At 36.8% G+C, this 23,456-nt stretch overlaps 1 protein-coding gene across 4 annotated transcripts in view; it reads right to left on the reverse strand.

The window, feature by feature from the left end:
• Positions 1-2,388: 2,388 nt before the first annotated feature.
• Positions 2,389-23,456, reverse strand: part of LOC104599352 (Trimeric LpxA-like enzyme) — a 63,617-nt gene continuing 42,549 nt past the window's right edge. For 3 of the 4 annotated variants that reach the window (XM_088898602.1, XM_088898604.1, XM_088898603.1), the window contains exons 13-15: positions 22,284-22,355; positions 10,782-10,907; positions 2,389-2,743 (exon numbers count right to left, since the gene is read on the reverse strand). In XM_088898602.1, coding sequence (XP_088754728.1) covers positions 2,711-2,743; positions 10,782-10,907; positions 22,284-22,355 — 231 coding nt within the window. In that variant the 3' untranslated portion in view covers positions 2,389-2,710. Of the gene's footprint in view, positions 2,744-10,781; positions 10,908-20,640; positions 20,734-22,283; positions 22,356-23,456 lie in introns of those variants that run through there. The other variant, XM_088898605.1, reaches the window with a different exon arrangement.

The raw sequence follows: 23,456 nt of genomic DNA on the forward strand, positions 1-23,456 counted from the left end.
TTTTTGTAGAGATTGGATAGATTTCTTGTACGTTATTTCTAAATAGGTTTTTAGTATTTTGTGTTAGATTCATGGCTGTTGGTTTCTGTTTTTTCTGTCTTGCATGCTGGAAATGGGCTTGACATCTGACTTGCAAGGAAATAAAGGGAGAGAGAGAGAGAGAGTATGGAAATGGTTTGCCCATGTCTTAAGCATCCATTTGCTGAAGATCCCTTTGGATTCTCTCTTCCCCTCTCTTACACCCATTGCATAAAGCAGAGAGAGATATTTGTTTTTTTTTAGCTTCGATTCTTATTTTTTAACCTAAACAACTTGCATCTTCCACTAGGTGCTTGCTTCACTATAAAAGAAGTAATTTCAGGTAAAAAACAACTTGTGACTTTCACACATGGGTTTCGATTTATTATATTCATATTTGATTTCATTTGTTGTGAGTTGGGGTTTCGGTTGCATGTTGAATTGGCTATGTTCTTTTATTGGTTGTTGTAGGATTAAACAACATAAGATACAAATTAGCCCCTTGTCATTCATGGGGAAGATGTTTCCAGTACACGCAGTAGTGTCTTGTGGTAGGAATGTGGATGGTTCCAGAGTGGGTTTAAAGTATCACTGTATCAGCCATGTGGCACAGATGGAATTGTCGATTCGCTATTTTATTAGCCACATGCCGATCATATCAACCAATAGACATTGTATTGGCCCATATAAGTAGAGATGGCGATTTGACCTGTCCCTGTTAGGTCCCATCCTATCCGGCCCCAGTTGGGGTGGGTTTTTTCACCATTGGTCGGGGTCCTGGGAGGGCTTGGGGAATCCCAAAATACTGGACCGGTTGGGGATGATAACTGTTAATATATATTATATTATATTATTAATATTAAATACTATATTATATAATATTAAATAGGTCTAGGTAAGTTTCAGAAAATAATAAATAAATAAATTTATAAGTATATAAGTAAAAATGACTAAGGTGAGGTGAGACAAATTCGAAAATCCCTTTTTCCCACAGAAACAAAGATGTTAAAGATTTCTCTCCACCTCGTTGTCATTCCTAATAGAAACTGTTTCACTTGCTTAATTGAGATATTTCACATAAACTATTAAAATATGTGTTTTCATATTTATGACTTTATTTATAATCATTTAAGACCTAGATTTTAGTATTATTAAACTTTGTAATTCGTTCAACTCCTATTATTTTTATTGTATCAAACTATCAATGCATATTCAAAATGTATCTTGATGCATCTCGTAAGATTGGCTTTTCAATACCGTCTCCCAACCTCAGAAAAAAGAGAAAAATTGCTTGTTAAGATTAAAGTAATGTTTAAGCATTCTTTTGAAAACAGGACTGGACCAGACGGTCAAACCACTTAACCCATAAACGGTCATATCTTTAGGTCCATTTTTCAAGTGGCCTGCATTTTCAAAAAAAATAAACCATTGAATTAGTCAGAAAATTGCTGACCCGGGTGGTCAAACAGCTAAATCATTCAACCCGGGCAGTGCTTCATGGTTTAATAAAATATTTGTTATTTAATTTTTTAAGAGCATTTATAGAGAAGAGATCTAAAAATGGGGGAGGGATTAAAATGAGATCTCAGATCTGAAATCACTGTTCTGAAATCAACCCGGGCAGTGGTTCATGGTTCATGGTCGCCGCTGCTCTGTTACCACTGCCACCGTTGTCATCATTGCCGGTGAACCAACTCCTCCTTCATTCCTTCTCTTTCTTTCTATTCTTTCCCAATTGACAGCCACCTGTTCCTCTCTTTTCCCATGAAAAAAGAAATGAGACATTATATACATGTATCATCCTCTTACCCTAATAGGTCAAATAACTGTCCGAACCTTCGATCTGGATGATCAAACCGTTTTTAAAACCTTGTGTTTAAGAAAGGATGGGATGTCACAACAGAACCCTAAGAATTAGCCAAATAGGATTATGCACTTGATATTCTTATTTAGGATGTGATACCATCTTCTATTTTCCTTTATTCCACCTTGGTTTCGGCCCTGTTCCACTGACGAGATTCACTTAGAAAATGGTTCCCTTAAATCCTCTTACTTTGAAAAGAGGCAACTGCATAAATACTGCAGCATCATTCTCTAGCACATGGTACAACGAGACTTGGTGATGGCTAGACAGCATAAGATGTGTTGAAAACTTAGGATTGGATGTTCAACCGGTGCCGCCCCTTTTCCCATGGACATGCAGAAGTAAATTTACTTATCAAGATTTGGTTCCCCCATCTCTGCCATAAGCCGGTTGATATATTGGATGATAACCTCGCAAGAAAAATTGGATAAAACCTGTTCGAGTCCGAATCTGGTTTGTGCACTGTCATTAAGTATGATACTTTGTCAGACAGAGAGAGAGAGAGAGAGAGAGAGGACTCAATTGAATAGATATTTGACTTTCCAGTTTCCACAAAATCTTTATAACAAATGAAGTTCTCTTTACCAAAACACTGTCATTTCATCTTATCTACAGGCCTATCACTCCTGCGGATGAAAGCAGTAGCCATAGCGAGGCATCTGTCAGATGTGAAAGTTCATGTACCAGAATGATGAAAACATATTTCATCAAAATCATAGGGATAACCATTAAAATGACTTCCCCAGCTCAATGAATGCCTTGTACAGACTGTAGTTCCAAAAAGGCAGCGCTATATATAAGCATCTCTGCGTAAGTTTGGTTGCATCATCAATCATCTTCTTCAGGTGCCTCTTTCAGCCACTGCAAATAAAGCCCACAAATCAATTTGATAAGTACTAAATGAGAGAGCAATGATGCAAATAAGGACAAGATGAATTTTTATAGAAAATAAACTTAATAAAATAAATTCACTTTTGCAGAAAAGAAGGGCTTAAATGGTACATACTCGAGATTACTTAACCGTAAAAGACTACTCTCACTGATACTAGTCCTAATTCTGTCTATCAGATCACAATTATGCTCTTTAAAGATTCAAAAGATTATACTGTTGCTAGCAAGACAAATGAACAATTAAATTCTAAACCTACAATTTCTAAAGATCACGGGCATGGGCACATCTCAGATTCTCAACTTACAAAACAGGTGTAAAGGAATAATAAACTCCATGATAGTTAATTTCAATATACCATAAGTCCTTTCTAAAAGATAAAGATCCTACATAACTCTGGTAGAATATGGAATTGTAAATTCTGCAAACCACTGGATCCTCAAATTGGGTCCATTTCCATAGAAATGGAATTTGGCAAAATGCAAATCTTAGCCAATTCTGCATCTTAGTTGAATTCTAGGAAAGTGGTTTTACCTCTGAAACTTTGAAGCTCAAAGGTGCAAGTGTGCACCATGAATCATCCAATGCACATGGAAAAAGGAAAAGGCAAAAAGAAAAGAAAGAAGAGGAGAAGTGAGCTGTAAAAGCTGAGAGGCTGCATCAGCAAAAAAAATCCCATTTGGTCTTCGTGCTTCAGCTAGCTTCAACTTTGCCTTTACCCTCTCTTCAGTTCAGTGGCAGACAGTAAACCCTTGTTCATACAAGGTTATTTTCAACATTGTATAACGCACATAGAGGATTCATGAGGTGGGGACAGGATGGTTTTGTTCCCACGCTTCTACTTTAAGAGGGATACAAGTGACCATAGCTACACACACACACCGTGACTATTTAAGTAACAAATAAGTTACTTAAATAGTCATTGGTTAATTTATTATTTTTAGTTTAAAAATAAAATTTAAGATGCATTTAAATAAAAAAAGATCAAGGAATACAATAATAGTCTAAAATGGTGTATTAATGCTTCTTTTATCACTTAACATAATATCATTGTATATTTCCACATATTTCATAATATTTCCACCATGCCTATATTTTTACAATATTTCTATCTGACATTTCTGATGTATGTCCCATATTTTGATGACTGGCATCTCCATCAAATAGGAGCCCCACACCCAAATGACATAGAAGTTAATTACTCTAAGGAGATCTTCTCTCTCTATCTCTCTAGTCTCTATCTATCTATCTATCTCTCTTTGCCTTTCCGCTTTCTCATTCCATTCAAATCATCTCCTTTCCTGCCTATCTCGACCAAATATATTCCATAGCTCTTCAGGTAAACATACTAAATTCTATAAATAGGAGCCCCACACCCAAATGACATAGAAGTTAATTACTCTAAGGAGATCTTCTCTCTCTATCTCTCTAGTCTCTATCTATCTATCTCTCCTTGCCATTCCGCTTTCTCATTCCATTCAAATCATCTCCTTTCCTGCCTATCTCTGGCTCGTCTTCCTCTTTCTCCATCAACACCGACATTTTAAACCTTGAGATTGAGCAACCACTCGTGTTTATTGCTCAAGGTGAGTCAGGGAGAGTACTTGGTTCGGTAACTTTGACACTATGATCTCTTTGGGTTGAAGAAGTGCCAACCACACATCATTCTGTATTTTGTAGACAGACATCATCAGGGCAGATTATTTTATTTGTCTATGTAAAAGGTATTGTTATTATAGGTGATGATAAACATGGCATTACAGATGTTAAGTGATACAGATGAAGAAGCAAGGAAAGAATTCATGGGGAAATAAGCCAATTCTCTATTTTTTTTTTTGATAAGCCAATTCTCCAATTCCTATGCCAGTTTCAGAACTTTTGGGTTATAGGATATTGGTACTGTTTCAGTTATTAATTAATTCTAGTTGTGGGTATCTTAAGAATAGGGTTATATTTCTTAGTTTTTTATTGCTATTTCGAAATTACTATTTAAGGTAACTTTCTGAATTACTATCTATAGTAATTCTCGTAATTACTATTTTCATTAAACTTACGGTTCAATATTTTTATTAATTTCTGAGGTCTTTAAATTAAAGTAGTTTTATTTGGATTAGGAAAGTGTCATTAGAGTTGCTTAGGAGTTGGAGTTCTTATTTAAGTGTCCTAGTCCAAATTGGAGTCTAAAAGTGGACATCCGGGTTACTAAGTTGAGTTTATGAAATAAGCAGTCATTGCAATCTGTCTCTTTGCTGTTTACCCTAACAGCAAGTGTTCTCTTCTAATTTCTTTTTCATTCTTTGGTAACAGCAAGCATTCTAATTGTTTCTCCATTCATATCCTTCATCTCTAATCACCCACAGCCATCAATCAACCTCATGAAGCCCACCACCAGATCATAAGTTGGTAGGACCCCTTCCCATCCAACATCATTAAGTCCTTTCTTTAGTAAAGATTCTATACTAAGAATTTAGGGAACCAAGGAACTTTCTAGGGTTGAGGTTTCTTGATCTCCCACTGAGATTAGTCTTTCCCAATGCAGGTATGTCATTGATTTGCTTGAGAAGACATGTATACTAGGGTCCAAGCCATGTTACACTTGTATGGACCCAAATGTCCAGTTAGCATCAGAACAAAGTCATCTCTTAGAAAATCCAGGAAGGTAAAAGCAATGGTAGGGAAATTGAATTATCTAGCAATCACTGGGTTAGCCATTTCTCATGCAACAAGTGGGCCCAGTCAATTCATGGGCTCTTCAAGGGTACTGCACATGGAAGCTTCTTATCATATATTGAAATATCTAAAGGGATCACCAGGTCATGTATTCATTGGACTGGTTCACCTTTTGATAGGTGGTCCCACCATAGGATATTGTACTTTTCTAGGTGGTAATCAAGTCATCCGAAAACAAAGAAACAAACTGTGGGTTGGATGGTCAAGTACTGATGCAGAATATTGTGCTACTCAGAGCTACTCAGAGCTAATGTGGATTGGATGGTCAAGAATTGGGTATTCCTGTTCAACTTTCCATGATTCTGGCTGCTGTACAAGAATTGGGTATCGATTTCATTGTGATAATCTGGCTGCTATTCACATTACTTGTAACCAACTATTTTATGAGGAAAAAGCATATTAAAGTGGACTGTCAGCTTGTTTGGGAGAGGCTTCTTAAAAGACATCACTATCCCATATATCAAGTTTAGAAATCAACTTACTGGCTTGTGGATTTGATCGATTTTGGGTTGACTTTATTTGTAACTGTTAGAATTGTTAGAATTAGTTGAAAGGGGCATTATTGTCTTTTTCATATTATTTTTCTCTCTTATGTCTGCTGTAACTTACCTAAGTGTATTGTAGTCATTTCAGCTTTAGTAGAATGCTAATACAACCTGGGTCGACAGTAAGGTGGAGTGAATGAGATTTCACCTTGCTAGTCTTCCCTCTTTTTTTCTCCTTTTCTTCTCTTTCCCTTCACTTTCTCTTCCTATCTTCTTCTCTTTCTTTCTTCTATCATTTTCTTCACCTTTTCCTTTTTTTATTGAAGTTGGAACATGGTATCAAAGCCTTGAGGTCGACTGTACTGTTCACGGCACTGTTGACGTCTCAGCTTTTGTGGCCTAGGAATAGAGAAAATTCTTTATTCTTTGTTGGAGAGGAAAAGGACTTAAGAGGACTGATTGCCCACTTGGAAAAGAGGCTTTAATGCCTCAAGTTGCAGTGTTGTTTGATTTGGTGGTGCTTTTCTGAAAGCCCTCTATTCGGCAGTTTGAAGAGGGCAGCCTTGTGATGTCTTGAGTTATGAGGCAGGCGCTCCTCAATCTATGGTGATTTTGTTGTGGTTTGTGGTGTGGTGACACCTTGTGGTAAGTGTGTAATCTTTCCCAAGTGTTTCTAAAGTAAAGGCTGATGATTCTTAGTGTTTTCCTTAAAGAAAAAGGTGTATTACAGTAGTTACATGATATTTGACAGTTTGCCTAAAATCGGTGATCTCTTCTCACTCATGGCTTCATCAAATAGTAGCACTAAACCTACAGCAGTTGTGCAATCAGGTCTCATGGGCCAGGTCGATTGAGGTATCTCTCATTGCAAGAGGCAAGTTGAAGTACATCAAGGAGAGTCCATTGAAAAGTGAATCAGAAGGATACAATTAACGGGTACAAGAGATTGCCCAAATTATGATATCCCTTTCGAATAGTATGGAGAATCCCATTAGTGTGAACCATATGTTTCTAGACACGACAAAGGAAATTTGGGACCATAACAAGCAATTGTATTCTGGACAAGACAATGTCACAAGAATTTACCAGTTATACCAAGACTATTTTTCTCTTCAACAAGGGGATAAGTGTTAAAGAATACTATGATTCTCTAAAGGGCTTAAGGAACGAGCTTAATGTTTATCAACCCCTATCCACTGTTTTGAAGACTCAACAAGAATAAAGAGACCATCTAGATATGGCAAGATTTTTATCTGGATTGAGGTCTGAATTTGAACCAGTGTGGGCCCAAATCTTAGGGAGCAGTGATCTTTCATCATTGTCTGAGGTTTTCTCCCGCATAAGAGCCTCAAATCCACATAGTGATCATCTCCCACCTTCAGAGAGATCAACCATAATGGTTTCCAAAGGAGGTTTTCTAGGTAGAAATATGTGGTAGAGGTGGAGGTAATGTGAGGGGGTTTTGGCCGTGGGCCCAGAGGTGCACAAGAAGGTGGTAGAGAGGTTGGTGGTGCAAGAGGTGGTGGTCGTGGTTCAGCTTGTTAGTGCTCACATTGTGGATGAGGTCACATAGTCGAATTTTGTCATGATCTTTATGGCCCTCCATCTTCCTAGGCTAACCATGCAATGGTGGAAGGTGACTTAGTCTTAGTGTGACTGAAGATGGTCCTACTTCCAATGTTGATAAGGATAAAGACACAATCCTTATCTCACATGAGGAGTATGAAAAGCTTTGCCAGTTTGTTTGTTCTAGTTCTGTCACTACTACACCTATGAAGTCAGGTACTGCTTGCCTTGTTTCTAGTTCTTCACCTTCACCCTGGGTAATTGATTTTGGAGCCCTAGACTACATGGCTGGCTCCTCAGATATGTTTGTATCATTGTCACCACCTTCTACCTCTCAAACCGTTAGTTTGTTGATGGTTCTTCTTATGCTATTACTAGTACTAGTAATGTGTCTCTTGGTTCTGACCTTAGTTTACGCTTTGCCTTTTATGTTCCCAAGTTCCCCTTTAGTCTCTTGTCTATAAGTAGGCATACTCAAACCCTTCATTGTTCGGTAACATTTTATCCTTCATATTGTGTCTTTCAGGATCTCAAGACAGGGAAAACGATTGGTGGCAGTTGTGAAGTTAGAAGACTGTACTACTTGGATAACCATGATCCTCAGAAGGCTCTTCATTCCTCTCTTACACCACATCAATGGCACTGTCGTCTTGGTCATCCTTCTCTGCGCATTTTAAAAAAGCAAGTCTCAACTTTGGAGTCTGTAACTCAGCTAGATTATGAGTCATGTTCGTTAAGTAAACATCATAGAGTGTCTTTTGTTTCTAGAGATGATAAGAGAGCCCTGAGTCCTTTTGCTTTAGTCCACTCAAATGTTTGGGGTCCTTATTGGTGTGTCATCTTATAATGGATTCATATATTTTTGTAACATTTATTGATGACTATTCAAAATTGACATGGATTTACTTAATGAAGGACCGTTCAGAATTGTTCTCTATTTATCTATCTTTACATGTTGAGATAAGGAATCAGTTTGATGTATGCATTAAAGTGTTTCGTTCTAATAATGCCAAGGAATACTTTCATAATAGTTTAAAGTCTTATTTTGACTCTCATGGTATTGTTCACACACTCCTCAACAGAGTGGAGTGGTTGAGAGAAAAAAAATTGTCATGTGATTGAAATTGCTCAGGCCTTGTTGATTCAAATGTCAGTCCCTAAAATCTTGTTACAGGTTATTGTAAGGATGGACAAGAAGTCTACTACAGATTATTGTACCCTCTTGTGTGGTAATCTCGTTACTTGGAAGAGCAAGAAAGTAGAGTGTGGTTGCTAGGAGTAGTGCTAAAGCTGAATACAAGGTAATTGCCCATGCTACCTATGAGCTAGTTTGGTTGAAGCATCTTCTTCAAGAGATGAATATCATAATTTGTCACCCATTAAATCGTTTTGTGACAACCAAGCTGTAACACATATTGCCTCCAATCTAGTGTTTCATGAAAGGACTAAACACATTGAAGTTGATTGCCATCTTGTGAGAGAGAAAGTAACAAGTAGGGAGATTGTTACTCCCTATGTTAAATCTGAAGACCAAGTAATCTGTTACAATTGGGTGAGATTAGCGCATTCTAATCTCAACCAAACAGAACAAGAAGGTCTCTTCTTCATCTAGCTTACAGGCTATATATACTTCACCAATGAAGGCAGTGAAGATTGAAGTGGACTTTTCTTGCTTTTTGGATGTTAGGAAGCCGAATTTCATACGTTTGCCATTGATTTAAAAGCACAAGGCGCAAAAAAAGTGTGCACCTAAGGCGCAAGGCGTGCATGCCTTTTTAAGCAAGTCACAAAATTACAAAAAAAAAAGTCAGAAAATTCAAAAAAATGGCAAAAAAAAATTTTAAAAGAAATGCAAAAAATATTTAACATAATGTTAATAAAAAATATAAACTTAAATTTTAAAATGAATGTTTTAAAAAACCTATTATATAAAATTAAAATACATAAACATAACATGTAAAGTGTATTCAAATGAAAATTTAAAAATAAAAGCAAACATATAAAGCATTTTCAAGCATGTAAAACCCACAATCTCTTTTTCTCCTTAATTGCATTGCTTCAAGTAGCTAATGTGATGTAAAACATATTACATTCTTAATTCGTCGCCTTTGTACCACGCCCCTCGAGGCAAGCCCGAATAAGTCTATGTTAGGGTCTAAAATTCTTATTTCTCACATAAAAAATAATGATTTTATAACTTTCATTGCCTTTTGAAAGGGGTGCGCCTTTTGAAAAGGGTGCACCTAGGACCAAGGCGAGGCACATACACCAAAATGCGCCTCACCTGTGCGCCTAGGCGCGCCTTTTAAATCACTGACGTTTGTTGAACAAGTTTTTCCTTTTTTAATTCATTGGACCACAATGATTTGGGCTCTGTTTTGCCCGTTTGTTTTCTGTCGAGTAATCAACCAGTTTGTCGGCAACCTTCTAGGAACTTCAGCCACTGTTCCCTTGTTACAGTGGCAAGTCAAATTCCAGCATTATCATCGTCTGATTTTGTGGTTGTATTCAGATATCCGACGAAAAACCATTTCTGGTTTTCACGATATTACCTATTCAGTTTAAGCGCCTTGACGTGGCTGTATGTGAACTGTGAAGAACCTTCGAAGGATTTTAAATAGGTGATGTAGGACAGGAAGGAGAAAGTCCTACAGACATCTACAGAGTTGCTGAAATCGAGGAAGTGGTTACAGATCTGATATGAATCATAAGAAAATTAGATGATAGGTGAAGGGCATTTTTGTCCTTTTATATGATACAGTTTTGGACCAACTTGACAGTTTTTGGAAGCTTAGGTACTGCAGTGACACAATTTGAAGTTCGGGTACTAACTTGACACTACCCCTAAACTACAGGGCACTAATCTGGAATTTTCCCATAAATAAAAAATGAAGATTGTAATCCAACTCTTAAGAACCCTTGTCCTCTTGTTTCTTGCCTACAAGACATAAATATCAAATCTCTCTATACATTTAAAAGGATGACCATTATATTTAAAAATAATTTATTCAAAGGGAATATAGCCTAGTTTTTAATTTAAAAGCTATTAAGCAGATATTTACAATGGAAATAAAAATTAATACCAAAACATGAGACACACCTCACAACAAGTGCCTTCTATTGTTAAGTGGAAAGTGGGAATAAAAAGAACACAGAAAATAATTGCATAATAATAATGACAAAAAACATTCCATAGAAAATAAAAAGAAAAGTTAGGACATATTCTAACCTGAATAAATGTTTCTGCTTGCTTAACAAAAATTTTATCTGATTCATCTGCCCCTTCTTTCTCAGATGCCCATGAGAGAATAGCTTCTTCTTGTAGTATGTCTTTGTCATAAAGGAGATGCAGAATCTGAAGAAAAAAAATATGGAATGTTGTTCAGTAGGATTGAGAAAACATCACAAGCTCATGTGCTTTCCTAAAAGTTAAAACGAAGCTTAATAACAAAGCTTTACATGACTCTTAGGTTAGCCAAAAGGCCCAAAACCTTAACAATATAGGCTCAAAGCTTTGCATGCTTCTGTTGGGAAGTATTTCTTGGTAAGGTTAATACTTGTGACTTGCTCCAAAAGAAAAGACCTAACTGGTGCTTATCTCCTTATTGGTGTCTTTTCTGTAAGGCTAATGGCAAGTCTACCCATCACTTATTGATATCATGTCCTTTTGTTTTCCCAATTTGGGATTGGTTTCTCTCCTTATTTGGGTGCAGATGGAATCCCCCACCAAATGTACAAAATCTCTTCTACCCCACCTTCGTTAGTGGGAAGAAAAGAAGAGGTAACACTTTGTGATGTACAAGAGATGCTGTATAATGGACAATTTGGGAAGAAAGAAATTAAAGATTATTTGCAGAAAAGGAAAGAAATAGGGAAGCCCTCATTGAAGAAATTACAACCAGGGTGGTCCATCGGGTGAAGACTCTGAAAGTTTTTGAAGGAGCTTCTGCTGCAGATCTGATGAGAAAGTGGGGGGAAGTAGCTGACTCTATTCCTTTGAAAACTGTAATTAAACCATCCTGGACCCTTCCATCTAATGGATTTCTCAAATTGAATTTTGATGGTAGTAGTGAGGACAATCCTGGACCTTCTGGCATTGGGGGTGCTTTCAGAAATGAGGAAGGAATTCAGAAAGCCAAGGAGTTAAATATTTCCAAGTTGATAATTGAAGGGGATTCGAAGCTTGTTATTGGTTGACTACAAAAGGAGGAGGAGATGGAATGGTGGGAGTATATAAACGAAAAAGGAAGTTCAGAGGTATGTTTCAAGGAATGGAAAATCAGCTTAACTGGATTAAGAGAGATGCTAATAGCTTGACTGATGCTTTGGCTAAGCAAGGGGTGGGAAGAAATGAATTATTCTGGGCTATGCTGTAATGTTTTTTTTTTTTTTTTTTTTTTCTAATAGAGTTTGTCTCCCCTCCCCTCCATGTACTTGATTAATTTTTCTTTCTTAATGAAATCTGATCATTTATTGATCAAATATACATACACACACACACACACACACACACACACACACACATATATATATATATATATATGTTGCATATTCCTCCTGTTTTACCTGTCATTTCATTCTTTGGCTCAGCGACCATTATAGAGCTCTTTGTTTCTATTTATTTGCCTCTGTATTTTCCGTTCTCCAATAATTAATGAAATTTTTTACCAATCAAAAAAAAAAAGAAAGAAAAAGTCAAGAATAAGAGAAACATTTTGAAATAAAAGATGGGGGCTCATTTGAACTAAGTTTCTTTAAGAGATCCTCAAGTGATGACAAGGTGGATGAAGGATCAAGGACAATGTCTGTGGACACTCCATTTAATTGGAGAGGAAAGAACGCTGACCTCTAGAATGAATACCTCATTTAGATGGATTTAAAGTTAACACAACAATCATGGGAAAGGAAGGGCTAGTGCAGCAAATTAATATTGGGTCCTACCCTTGGTATCTAAGAGTAGGACTGCAAGTTGGGTTGATTAAGTCTGATAGAGGTTCAACCCAAGCCCATTCCTAAGATGTACAACTCAAGCTCGGGCCTGGCCCAACCCAATGTCGAGCTCAAAATTACCAGCAAAATCTTAAACAAACACAACTCGGGCTAGGCTCAGACTCAGGTTAGGTCAAGTTGGGCTTGAGTGGGTTGGTTGGTTTGAAAGAAAGTTTCTTTTTTTTTGGTATTTTAGTGATACACCCGAATCCCCCATAGGGGCTGTTTGAATAGAGCAGCAGCACACTAATAACCCCCACCCCCCAAAGTCATTGGTTGCAGGAATCAAATCCACATCTCTGCTGGAATAAACCAGCTAATGTACCAACTGAACCACCTCTTAGTTGAAAGAATTTACGAATATATTTTTGTACAATGATCTTTTATTAGTTTTTATAACTAAATATAAGATTAGAATGAAATGAAAATATGTAAAAATTCTTTAACAAATTTACATATTTTATACATACATATAATTGAAAAAAAAAGATATTTTCCTATAAATAAAATGCATATATGTATATACTTGTTCAGTCGGGCTTGGGTTGGGTTGGACTTAGGATACTGAAGCCCAATCTAAGTTAGGTCAACTATAAGTTTTCTGTCCTAGACCCAGCCTGAAACCCAAAAACTTAAGGCCCAACCAATGCAAAAGATTGGGCTGGGTCAGATTGGGCTCAAGTTTGGTCCACCCAAGTTGCAGGCTGAAGGGGTTCTTGTTATCAGGAGGATAAGACTTGAAAACAGATATAGCAGTCCTAGGTTTAGTTCGAAATCTGTTCAAGAGAAGAAGAAGAAGAAGAAGAAGAAGAAGAAGAAGAAATGAAGGAGAGTACAGCAGTTTGAAATAAAAACAAATAAAAATGTGGGGAGCATATTTCTGCAACTAACAACATATAAAAAGAGACTAGGTGTCCCTGTCTACATCTCTACACTCCCCCTCAAGTTGGGAATAGATATTCAGCATTCCCAACTTGCTTAAATCTCTCCATCCTGACTTTAGTGACTGCCTTGTTGAAGAGATTAGTAAGCTGCATATCAGAGACAATATAAGGGGAGACACTTCTTGGGAGGCTACTCTCTCCCTAATGAAGTGTCGGTCCTCAATGTGTTTCGTCCAGTCATGCTGTAATGGGTTATGGGCAATATTAATCAAGGATTAAAGTACCGGTATTGGGTATCGTATTGGACCACTCGGATACGGATATGCTTTGGAAACACATGGATAAAGACGAAAAAATATGGATATGCCAAAAATGCATATGAATTCCATAAACATATTAATAGCATTATTTTTAAGATCAAAATAGACATAATTAATGTATAGATACATAGAAAATGTATATTCTAAAGGTATATGTGAAGAAATATACTACAAATAATATAGTGGGATGCATAGAAATCATAAAATTTTATTGATATTGTATCAATCAAGAATCTTGAAACACATTATATATATTCTTTAAAAATTAATACATGCACAAAGCTATTATTATGTTATTTTCTATTGAATTTCAAGGCACAAAACATATGCAACTATTATTTAGTTCAAATTAAAATATTAATTAATAATTTGTAAAATTTTAAGATGCATGTCATGTTCAAATTTATAAATATTAAGTACTAAAATAATTATTCTATTATTAATATCTTTTTTCATATTAATTTCTTGAGATCGAACAAATTTTTGATATAAATGTGGATTTAAGAAATTATTTATTCTATTAGTTTATAAAATATTAGTTTTGAAGATTATTTTTTTATTTTGTTGGAATTGTTAAACACAAATGTAATTTTTTTGCACTACATGTGAACACTAGAATAGAAAAAAGTTATTTTATTTCATTAAATTTCACAAGTTGAAAATTTTCTTAGTAGATCAAGCGCGCAATTAAGGCTTTAATGTTGGGTAATTTGTGTTCGAATCACACCAAACGCATTTTTTACAAATAAATGCGCACGCGCAAGAAACACGCCAATCCGTATCGGCTGTATCGGTGCAAATCGCTCTGATACATCACGATACAGGCCGATACGAATGCATATCACTCCGATACGCGCGATTCAGGGAATACGGGTTTAGTTGTAATGTATCCCATATCCCCTCTTGCCAATACCGATACGATACTCCCCGTATCGGACGTATCATATTGCTATTTAAATCCCTGATATTAACAGCAGTCTGATTGCCACAATACAGCATTAAGGGCTTCTCATGCTCAATGCCAAGTTCTTCAAGTAAAGATCTCAACCATAGAACTTTTTCCACTCCACGAGCCATAGATTTGTACTTAGGTTCAGCACCTGATCGAACCACTACATTTTGTTTCTTACATCGCCATGAAACCAGATTTCCTCCAATAAAGGCACAATACCTAGATATAGACCTCCTGACATCTACACATCCAACCCAATCTGCATCATTGTACACCTCAATCCTCATATGACCATATTCTTGAAGTGCATTCCACGACCTAGACACCTCTTGAGGTATGCTAGAACCCTCTCAACAACCAACAAATGAGTGGTTCTTGGGGAATGCATATACTAACTAACAACACTAGCATAAGAAATGTCAGGCCGAGTCAAACAAAGATACAGAAGTTTCCCTACCACCCATTGATACATGGTCTTGTCATCAAGAGGTTCATCGTCTTCTACACTTATCTTATGATTCAATTCAATGGGGAGTGTATGCAGGTTTAACTCCCAACTTTCCTATTTCCTCCAAAAGGTCAAGGACATATTTCATTTGAGAAATGAATATGCCATGTTTAGATCAAACCACCTCAATGCCCAGAAAACGTCGAAGATGACCCAAATCTTTCACCTCAAACTCAATGTGAAGTAATTGTCTGAGGGAATTAATCTCATCAACATCACTGCCTGTTACCACAATGTCATCTACATACACAACAAGAACTGTCAAGGAGGAACCACCCCTCTTGATGAAGTGTGTGGTCTGAGTGAACCTACATATATCCAAATTTCTCCAGAGCAAGTCTAAACTTGTCAAACCAAGCCATTGGAGATTTCTTTAAACCATACAATACCTTCTTAAGTTTGCAAACTTTCTTGCCATCATCTGTATCATAAAAACCATGAGGTAACTCCATGTACACTTCCTCCTATAAATCACCATTGAGGAAAGCGTTCTTAACATCCATTTGGAACATAGACCATGAAAAATTTGCAGCCAAAGATAACAAAACACGGGTAGTAATCATCTTGGCAACTAGTGCAAAGGTCTCAAAGTAATCAATGTCATAAGTTTGTGTGTACCCCTTTGCAACAAGACGGGCTTTATATCTTTCAACTGATCCATCTGCATTATGCTTCACAATGAACACTCATCTGCACCCAACTGGTTTCTTTCCTTTTGGTTGATCAACCAGCTCTCATTTCTCATTTTTAATGAGTACATTCATTTCCTCCATTGCATCCTTTCCTCGGGCACAGAAAAAGCTTCCTAAACAGTTTTAGGAATGGATATAGCAGAAATGGATGCCAAATAGGATTTATAGGATTGGGAAAGATATCATATGAGAGAAACTGAGATATGCAATGAGCAGTGCATGTGGTACATCTCTGTTTCCCTTTACGGATTGCAATGGGAAGGTTAAGATCATTAGCAGAAGGCGATGGCTCTGTGATGGTAATCTCAGGAGTGGAAGTAGTAGTATCTGGATCAGGTGCTGCAGAAGAAATTGGAACTAGCCTGGACTGATCAAGAGCACCAAAATCAACTCACCTCCACCTCCTACGCGAAACCTTCAACTCCTTACATTTCTGACAATGATCCTCCTGGCACAATTCCTTTTCAAGAATAGGAATAGGAAGGGGAACTTCAGGAACAAACACCCCCTTCACTTTTTTCTCCCCTTGAGATGAAACTACCAAATAAAAAGGAATATCCTCAAAAAAGGTAACATCCATAGACACAAATCGAGAGCCAGAAACTAGGTCATAACAACAATATCCCTTTTGATTTTGTGCTACCTGAGAAAAATGCATTTGGAAGCTTTTGGATCAAATTTAGAACGATTAGGTCCCAAAATCTGAACAAAACATGTGCACCCAAAAACTCTAAGAGGAATAGAAAACAAGTCTTTCTCAAGATACAATAAGGTGAAAGGAGTCTTCACGCCCAAGACACGAGAAGGAACCCGGTTAATGAGATCCACAGCCATGTGAACTACATTCCCTTAAAAAAGTATAGGGACATTTGAATTAAGCATAATGCTTCTTGCAACCTCAAGGATGTGCCTATTCTTCCTCTCAACTACCCCATTTTGTTGAGGGGTATAAGTATAAGTGCTCTAATGAATAACTCCATGTTCAAGGAAGTACGAGTTCAATGGTTTACTGAAGTACTCCTTGGCATTACTAGATCTGGAAACCTTGAACTTCACCCCAAATTAAGTGAAAACCATTTGGTGGAAGGCATGGGTCAAAATGGGGACCTCATCACGAGAACGCATGAGATAAACCCAAGAAAAACAAGAATAATCATCAACAAATAACAGGAAATACTTGTATCCCCCATAGCAATGATATGATACGGTCCCCAAACATCAGTATGCACAATTTCAAAAGGAACAATGCTTCTTTTATTACTCAAAGTATACTTTGATCTACAATGTTTTGCCAACTCACAATGTTCACACTTTAGATTGGACACTTGGATTGATTCAAACAAAGTAGGAAAAAGACTCTTTAAAGACCAAAAGACAAATGACTTAACCGATTATGCCAAAAGACAAATGACCTAACGAATTATGCCAAAGCATAATCTAACTCAAACTGAGAGACAAAAGACTTTCCAACTCCTTTATTTCTTTCAGGTGGATGCTCAAGCAAGTAGATACCATTCGCCTCATGGCCAGTCCCAATCACCTTCTTTGTCACCAAATCTTGGAAACCACAATGATTAGGGAAAATAGTTGTTGAACAATTCAGGCTTTTAGTAATGCCACTAACAGAAAGAAGGTTAGTACTAAGTTTGGGCACATCTAAAGCGAATGATAAGGAAAGTGTATCAACCACTCTAATGTCCCCCTTACCAAAGATGGGGACAAGAGTGCCATCAGCAATAGTGACCTTATCTCTAGCAGAGGACAAGTGGTAAGAAGAAAATAGAGAGGCTAAACTGGCCATATGGTCTGAGGCACCCAAATCTACAATTCAAACAAGATCAATGTTACCTGTAGTTGAGGCATGATAGGCAGTAGCCCCTATACCCGACTGAGCAAAAGATGAAGTGGAAATAGAGGGGCCTAAGGTAGACTGAGATGGTCCAGTAATGCCAGCCTCACTCTCCAACTGCGTCAAGACTACCCTGATAGCAGCCAAGGCATCCAAGGAGGTAGACGTAGCTCTAGTAGAGGATGAGACATCTGTAGCAATGGAAACATTTGCATTTCCCTTCTTATTCTTAATTCTTGACAGTGCCAACTAAGGATGAAGCTTCCAACAGGTCTCTATAGTGTGTCTAGGTTTCTTGCAATAGTCACATATGATCTCCCTTTTTTCTTCCTTCCTTACATCTCTCTCCTTGTCACCATAATGCTTTGGCTTCAGAGCAGCAAAGGTCGTTTCAATCTTACAGTTTTGTAGCATAACTTTCCTTCTACTCTCCCCACTATGTACCAAAGAATATGCTTGAAACAAGGTAGCAGTTTCCCTAGTAAGAAGTTGTTGTCTAGCTATATTATATTCAGAATTCATCCCTGCAAAAAAACTCAAAAACCATGTTCCTTTCCATCAATTTGTTATATGTTGCTGCATCCTTCTGACTTTCCCATTCAATTGTCTCCAAGTGATCAATTTCATGCCATAGAGACTTTAAGGTTGAGAAATAAATCAACACAAGTTTCTCCCCCTGCTTCAGATTTGTCACTTCAACTTTCAGCACATAAGCTCTTGCTACATCAAGAGGTTGAGAATAAGTTTCCTTCATATTATCCCACATTTCTTTGGTAGTCTTTGCCCAAAGATAGTTTCTACTGATATGAATCTGCATTGAGTTGCAAAGCCAAGTCATTACCAAGTAATTTTCTTGAACCCACTTCGCATAGGAGGGGTATTCCTTGGCTGGCATCTTAGTGTCACCACTTATACATACCCTAGCGTGCCCCTTCCTCCAATGACCATCATTGCAATTTGAGCCCATTCAAGATAGTTTGCTCCACCAAACTTGATGGTCGAAATCTGGAAGGAGCTACTGTTTGTCACACTACCAGCCCCTACAAGCCCTTCCCCGATTGGTTTAGACTCATTTCCAATATTTTCCATTCCGGACTGAGCAAGATATCACACTTCCCAGCAATTTTCTGATGGAAGGAATGATTTTCTTATTGAAGGAGCAGTCAGGCTGAAACAAATCGACTGCAACACACATGGTTATTCCAGCAAAGGAAAAAAAACCCTAGAAAACAGAAGAGAAGTTTCAGCCGCAACCTCCAGAGACTTCTGACAGTCCTCCACTTGCAGTCGGCCTCTAAACAAGTCAAAAAACTGCCCAGAAAACACTGAGAACAAGAAGAAGGAATGAGAGAAAGATAGAGCAGAATGAATCAGGTTCTGCCACCCCCTCATTGGCTTTTATATTACTTGATAAAAAAGAGTACAATGACAAAAATACCCATCAACTGTGACAGAAAGAAAACACAAGTACAGCAGTTTGAAATAAAAACAAATAAATGTGGGGAGCATATTTCTGCAACTAACAACATATAAAAAACAACTAGGTGTCCCTGTCTACATCTCTACAATAAGAATGCAATTCACCATTCCTATTCTGAACAAAGAGATGTATGTTTGTAGATATGGCAAATTGGCATACTTGACTGGGAATATAAGCACACAATATCAAGGATCTAACATAGTAGTGAGATTGGTTGATGTTTCTTTAAGTATTTAATGAAGAAATAAGTAGTATTAAGAACAGAAGAGAAGAAAAACATCCTCAACCATAATATTTCATACACTTCATGACTCTATGCTCATTTGAACACTGGATCTAACAACCAGTCTACTTCTAACTTCTCCACGTGACAATGTTACCCTCCTAGAAAGGTGCAATAACTTGAGGTTACTGAAAAGAATAAAGCAAATCTTTACCTGGAAATCCATTCAAGTAGCATAGTATTCTCTCAGCAACATTCAAGTGGGGAAACCTAGGTCAATGCACGTACTGACACCCTCAAAATGCCCCGAGGCACATGCTGGAAGCATTAATCCGAGGCATATGCCTCAGGTGCATGAGGTGTATGCCTCAAACACCTTTTGCATGAGGGGTACCAGAGGCGTGTGCCTCATGCACTCCTTGCATAGAAAGAGGGAGAAGAAAAGAAAAGAACTTGGGAGGCTTAAGCATCCTAGTGCTCGGAAGGCTTATGCCCCAATTGAGTTCTGAACTATGCCTCATGCCTCCAGGTAGTGGAACCACCTCTGTGTTTTAAAACCTTCATTCAAGGTAAGTAAACTTAAGTAATAATAATTGTTGGATATAATGTAGGGTTCATAAATGTGGAAATACAGGATTCTATTTGTTTAAAAAATGAAGAGATTCTAAGCTAGAGCCAATAAATGGAGAATATCATCATATTGAAAATATTCAATGCACTTTATTAAAAACCTTGTTTTTCAACTCAAAACATTGTAAATCATCATATCTAAAAGAAGACAATAATAGAATTTTAATAGTTAAATATTTAATAGAAGAATTGCATGTTAAAAAATTAGTAGCAAATAAAGAAGCCTATTATTGTACAGAAATAAGAAATTTGAGAGAGGATAGAGAAAGAGTAATGAAAATAAGAAGAGAATAAGGGTCAGATCCCCTATTCGATTTAATGTAATAGAGAGAAGGTAATTATAGAAAAACGGAAGAAACCTCTTTTATCCTCATTTTCTTTTCCCTTCTAAAACCCCTTGGATCTTTTATGTTTCGATGGTAAATCTCTAATACAAATCATAATATATGCAATATATGATAGGATGTATCAACATGTATCTTTATGAGAAGTATCCTTACTAATGATGTTATAGTAAGGCACCCATCTTGTGATTTATGTCACCTAGGAAGATGCCTTGTTCCCTGTGCAGCTGCCTTAGTTATCTAGATGGGGGTCTTTTTGAGACAAGTCATGGTGTCCAGGCAAGCTGCTCCACCAAGGGTGCCTTGTCACCTTGGAATTGCATTGACAACAATGAGCTCCTGTTATACTTCAACATAAAGAAACTATTATAACTTACTAACTACTCATCCTATGACAGTTACCAATGCATCACATCACCTGGTGAAAGCAATTTACAGAATTTCTGGTATCTTGTGTATTTCCAGACAATGAAATAATTACATCAAAAAAAGGCCTTTCCATTTCCCAAAGAAAATATCCAAGATCCACTAAAGAACACTAGGGAATTTAGAGGTAACTGGATAAAACACCTATAAATAAAATCATCAGTTTAACGAAGATGAGGATGAATCGCTGGTTGACATGGAAATACTAGAGATGCATAGGCCTTCTTCCTTGCCATTAACTTAGACCAGACATTTCTTATGCCATAAGAAATATTATTCAGTACACACCTAGAGTCCCTAATATAGAGGCAATGGATCTAAAGATACTTTAAGTCAATGACAAGCACACACTTTGGTGATAACCTTCTAAACTGGAGGAGCAGCTAAGCAGGAAATAGTCTAGTTCTGTTGTCTCTATGTAGAAGCAGAGTACCTAGCAATCAAGGCTCAAAATTTCAATATGTATCAGGCCATATTGGCCGATACGTATCATATCGATGGCTTCCCGATACACCCTTACAGTGGATGTTTCGGGGTCTGACCTGGTTCGGGGAGTAGACGGACCTTAAACCAACCCCTCTGAACCAGATTGAAAAAAAAAAAAAAAACATAAAAGAACGGAGAGTTGAGTCTCAATACAGGCCAATACACCCCTAGGAGCATATTGGCCAGTATCGATATTTTGAACCTTGCTAACAATGATCCTATGTGTATCTAGCTACTACAATAAAGTTTTACTTGGTGAATTATGACCATGACAAGTACTACCATTAATATTAATTCATAATCCAAGTCAACATGACAAGATAAAGCTTGTTGAGGACATAAAATTCATCAGGGAAAACATTTTATCTTAAAATGTGAAAAAAAATAGTTGCCAAGACAGGAGACAAACATGCTAATTTCTAACTAAAGGGGTTGCAAAAAGAAAACTAGACAACAACTTGTGCAAGTTAGGCATGATAGATATCTACGCTTCACATAGGAGAACAAGTAATATTGAAATTTAAGACATCAAGGGTATCTGTGTAATTCTGTTATTTTTCTTCATTAAGTATAAATAAAAAGATAGGGCCTTGTCATCAGAAGAAACCTTCTTCTACAGTTCTACTACAGTTCTAGTGCTTCCAATTGGATCGAACAAAGACTCATGAGAACATAGGGCCTTGTCATCAGAAGAATAAAGAGAAGGCTAGTTGGACACAAATACAGATACTTGTCATGGAAGAAGGATCACTGAACAAAGGTCCTAGTTTATGCATATCCATACTCAAATTCAAACATCAGAAACCAAGAAGATGAAGAAAATTCAAAAGATTTTCTTATTGGAATGAAGAGAAGAAAAGAGAAAACTCCATGTAGTCAAATGACAATGAACATTAAGGACTCATTAGTAGGATCAGTTAGAAAGGTTACCAATACGAATATACAAACCTGTGCAAATAACGGAGAGAACTCTTTTGCAGACTCCAAGCACATTTCCTCAAATTTCATTATCACTTCAATCTGCGAGATAGCATAGTTGTTAAGGAAAGCTCAATATTAAAATTCTCTAAATTTTTATTCCTTAAGACAACTTATGATATGAGAAGAAAAATTCTGGAGTAAAGGATAGTTTTCAAAGCAAGGATAGCTTTCAAAGCATATTAGTTCTTCATTCCTAATTTAACAAAAAAAAAACTTGTTCTTCATTCCTAAGGTCTCACATGTTAAAGCATATTAGTTCATGGATTCAATAAGGCAATGAGAAGTTAGATTATAAATTGCCAAGTAGAGTATAATTGGCAAAATGCCAAATTTTTTATTACACGGTTAAACAACAATTCAATGTAGAAAATGAAAACTAACATCAAATATAATTAATTAATTCTTAATTCTAGTCATTATGCAAATAATGATTAAAAAAGCAAAGAAAGAAAGATTAATTGGGGCAAACTTATAGTTAAACAGAAACAGAATGATACAAAGCACAAGTGTGATAACTCTGACAGAGAGAGAGAGAGAGAGAGAGATTATAACAACATGGAATGAATAGAAAAGAAAGGAAGAAACATCCAAAACCCATGACACTGTTGACCATTGAACCATTGAAACATATATATTCCAACCTAGATTTTTCAATTTCAATTTTGTGGTAAGCTTTAATGCATTACAAAATAAAAATTTTCATAGCAAATATCAGAATGGTGAATTCTTTTCAACTTGATGGAAGCATTATGAAGAATGATATTGTGAAATTAGACATGGTTAATACTAAAACAACTAATCATCACCGTCATCATCGAACTCGTTGTCATTATCATCCGAGCTTTGCTCTAACCATATCGGGTTGGCTAATATAATAGAAAATGACCAGTTGAGTAAAAGTAAGATTAAGGAAGAAAAGTACCCATCATAGACAATAGCTGCATATTGACAGGGAAGACATGCAGACGACATTTTGGTCTAGATATTTGTCATTTCTATCAGATTTTAAAATCTTATGATATAAATAGTCAGTTAATATTTAAAGCCTTGTCCCAACTATATGGAGATAGCTACATGAATTCTGTTAAGTGAGAAATCCATTTTTTAAATGATGACCCTTGAATCATTTCTTACTGCTTC

Source organism: Nelumbo nucifera, chromosome 2 (genome assembly GCF_055504915.1).
Source record: "Nelumbo nucifera cultivar China Antique chromosome 2, China Antique-T2T, whole genome shotgun sequence".
NCBI classification, from domain to species: domain Eukaryota; kingdom Viridiplantae; phylum Streptophyta; class Magnoliopsida; order Proteales; family Nelumbonaceae; genus Nelumbo; species Nelumbo nucifera.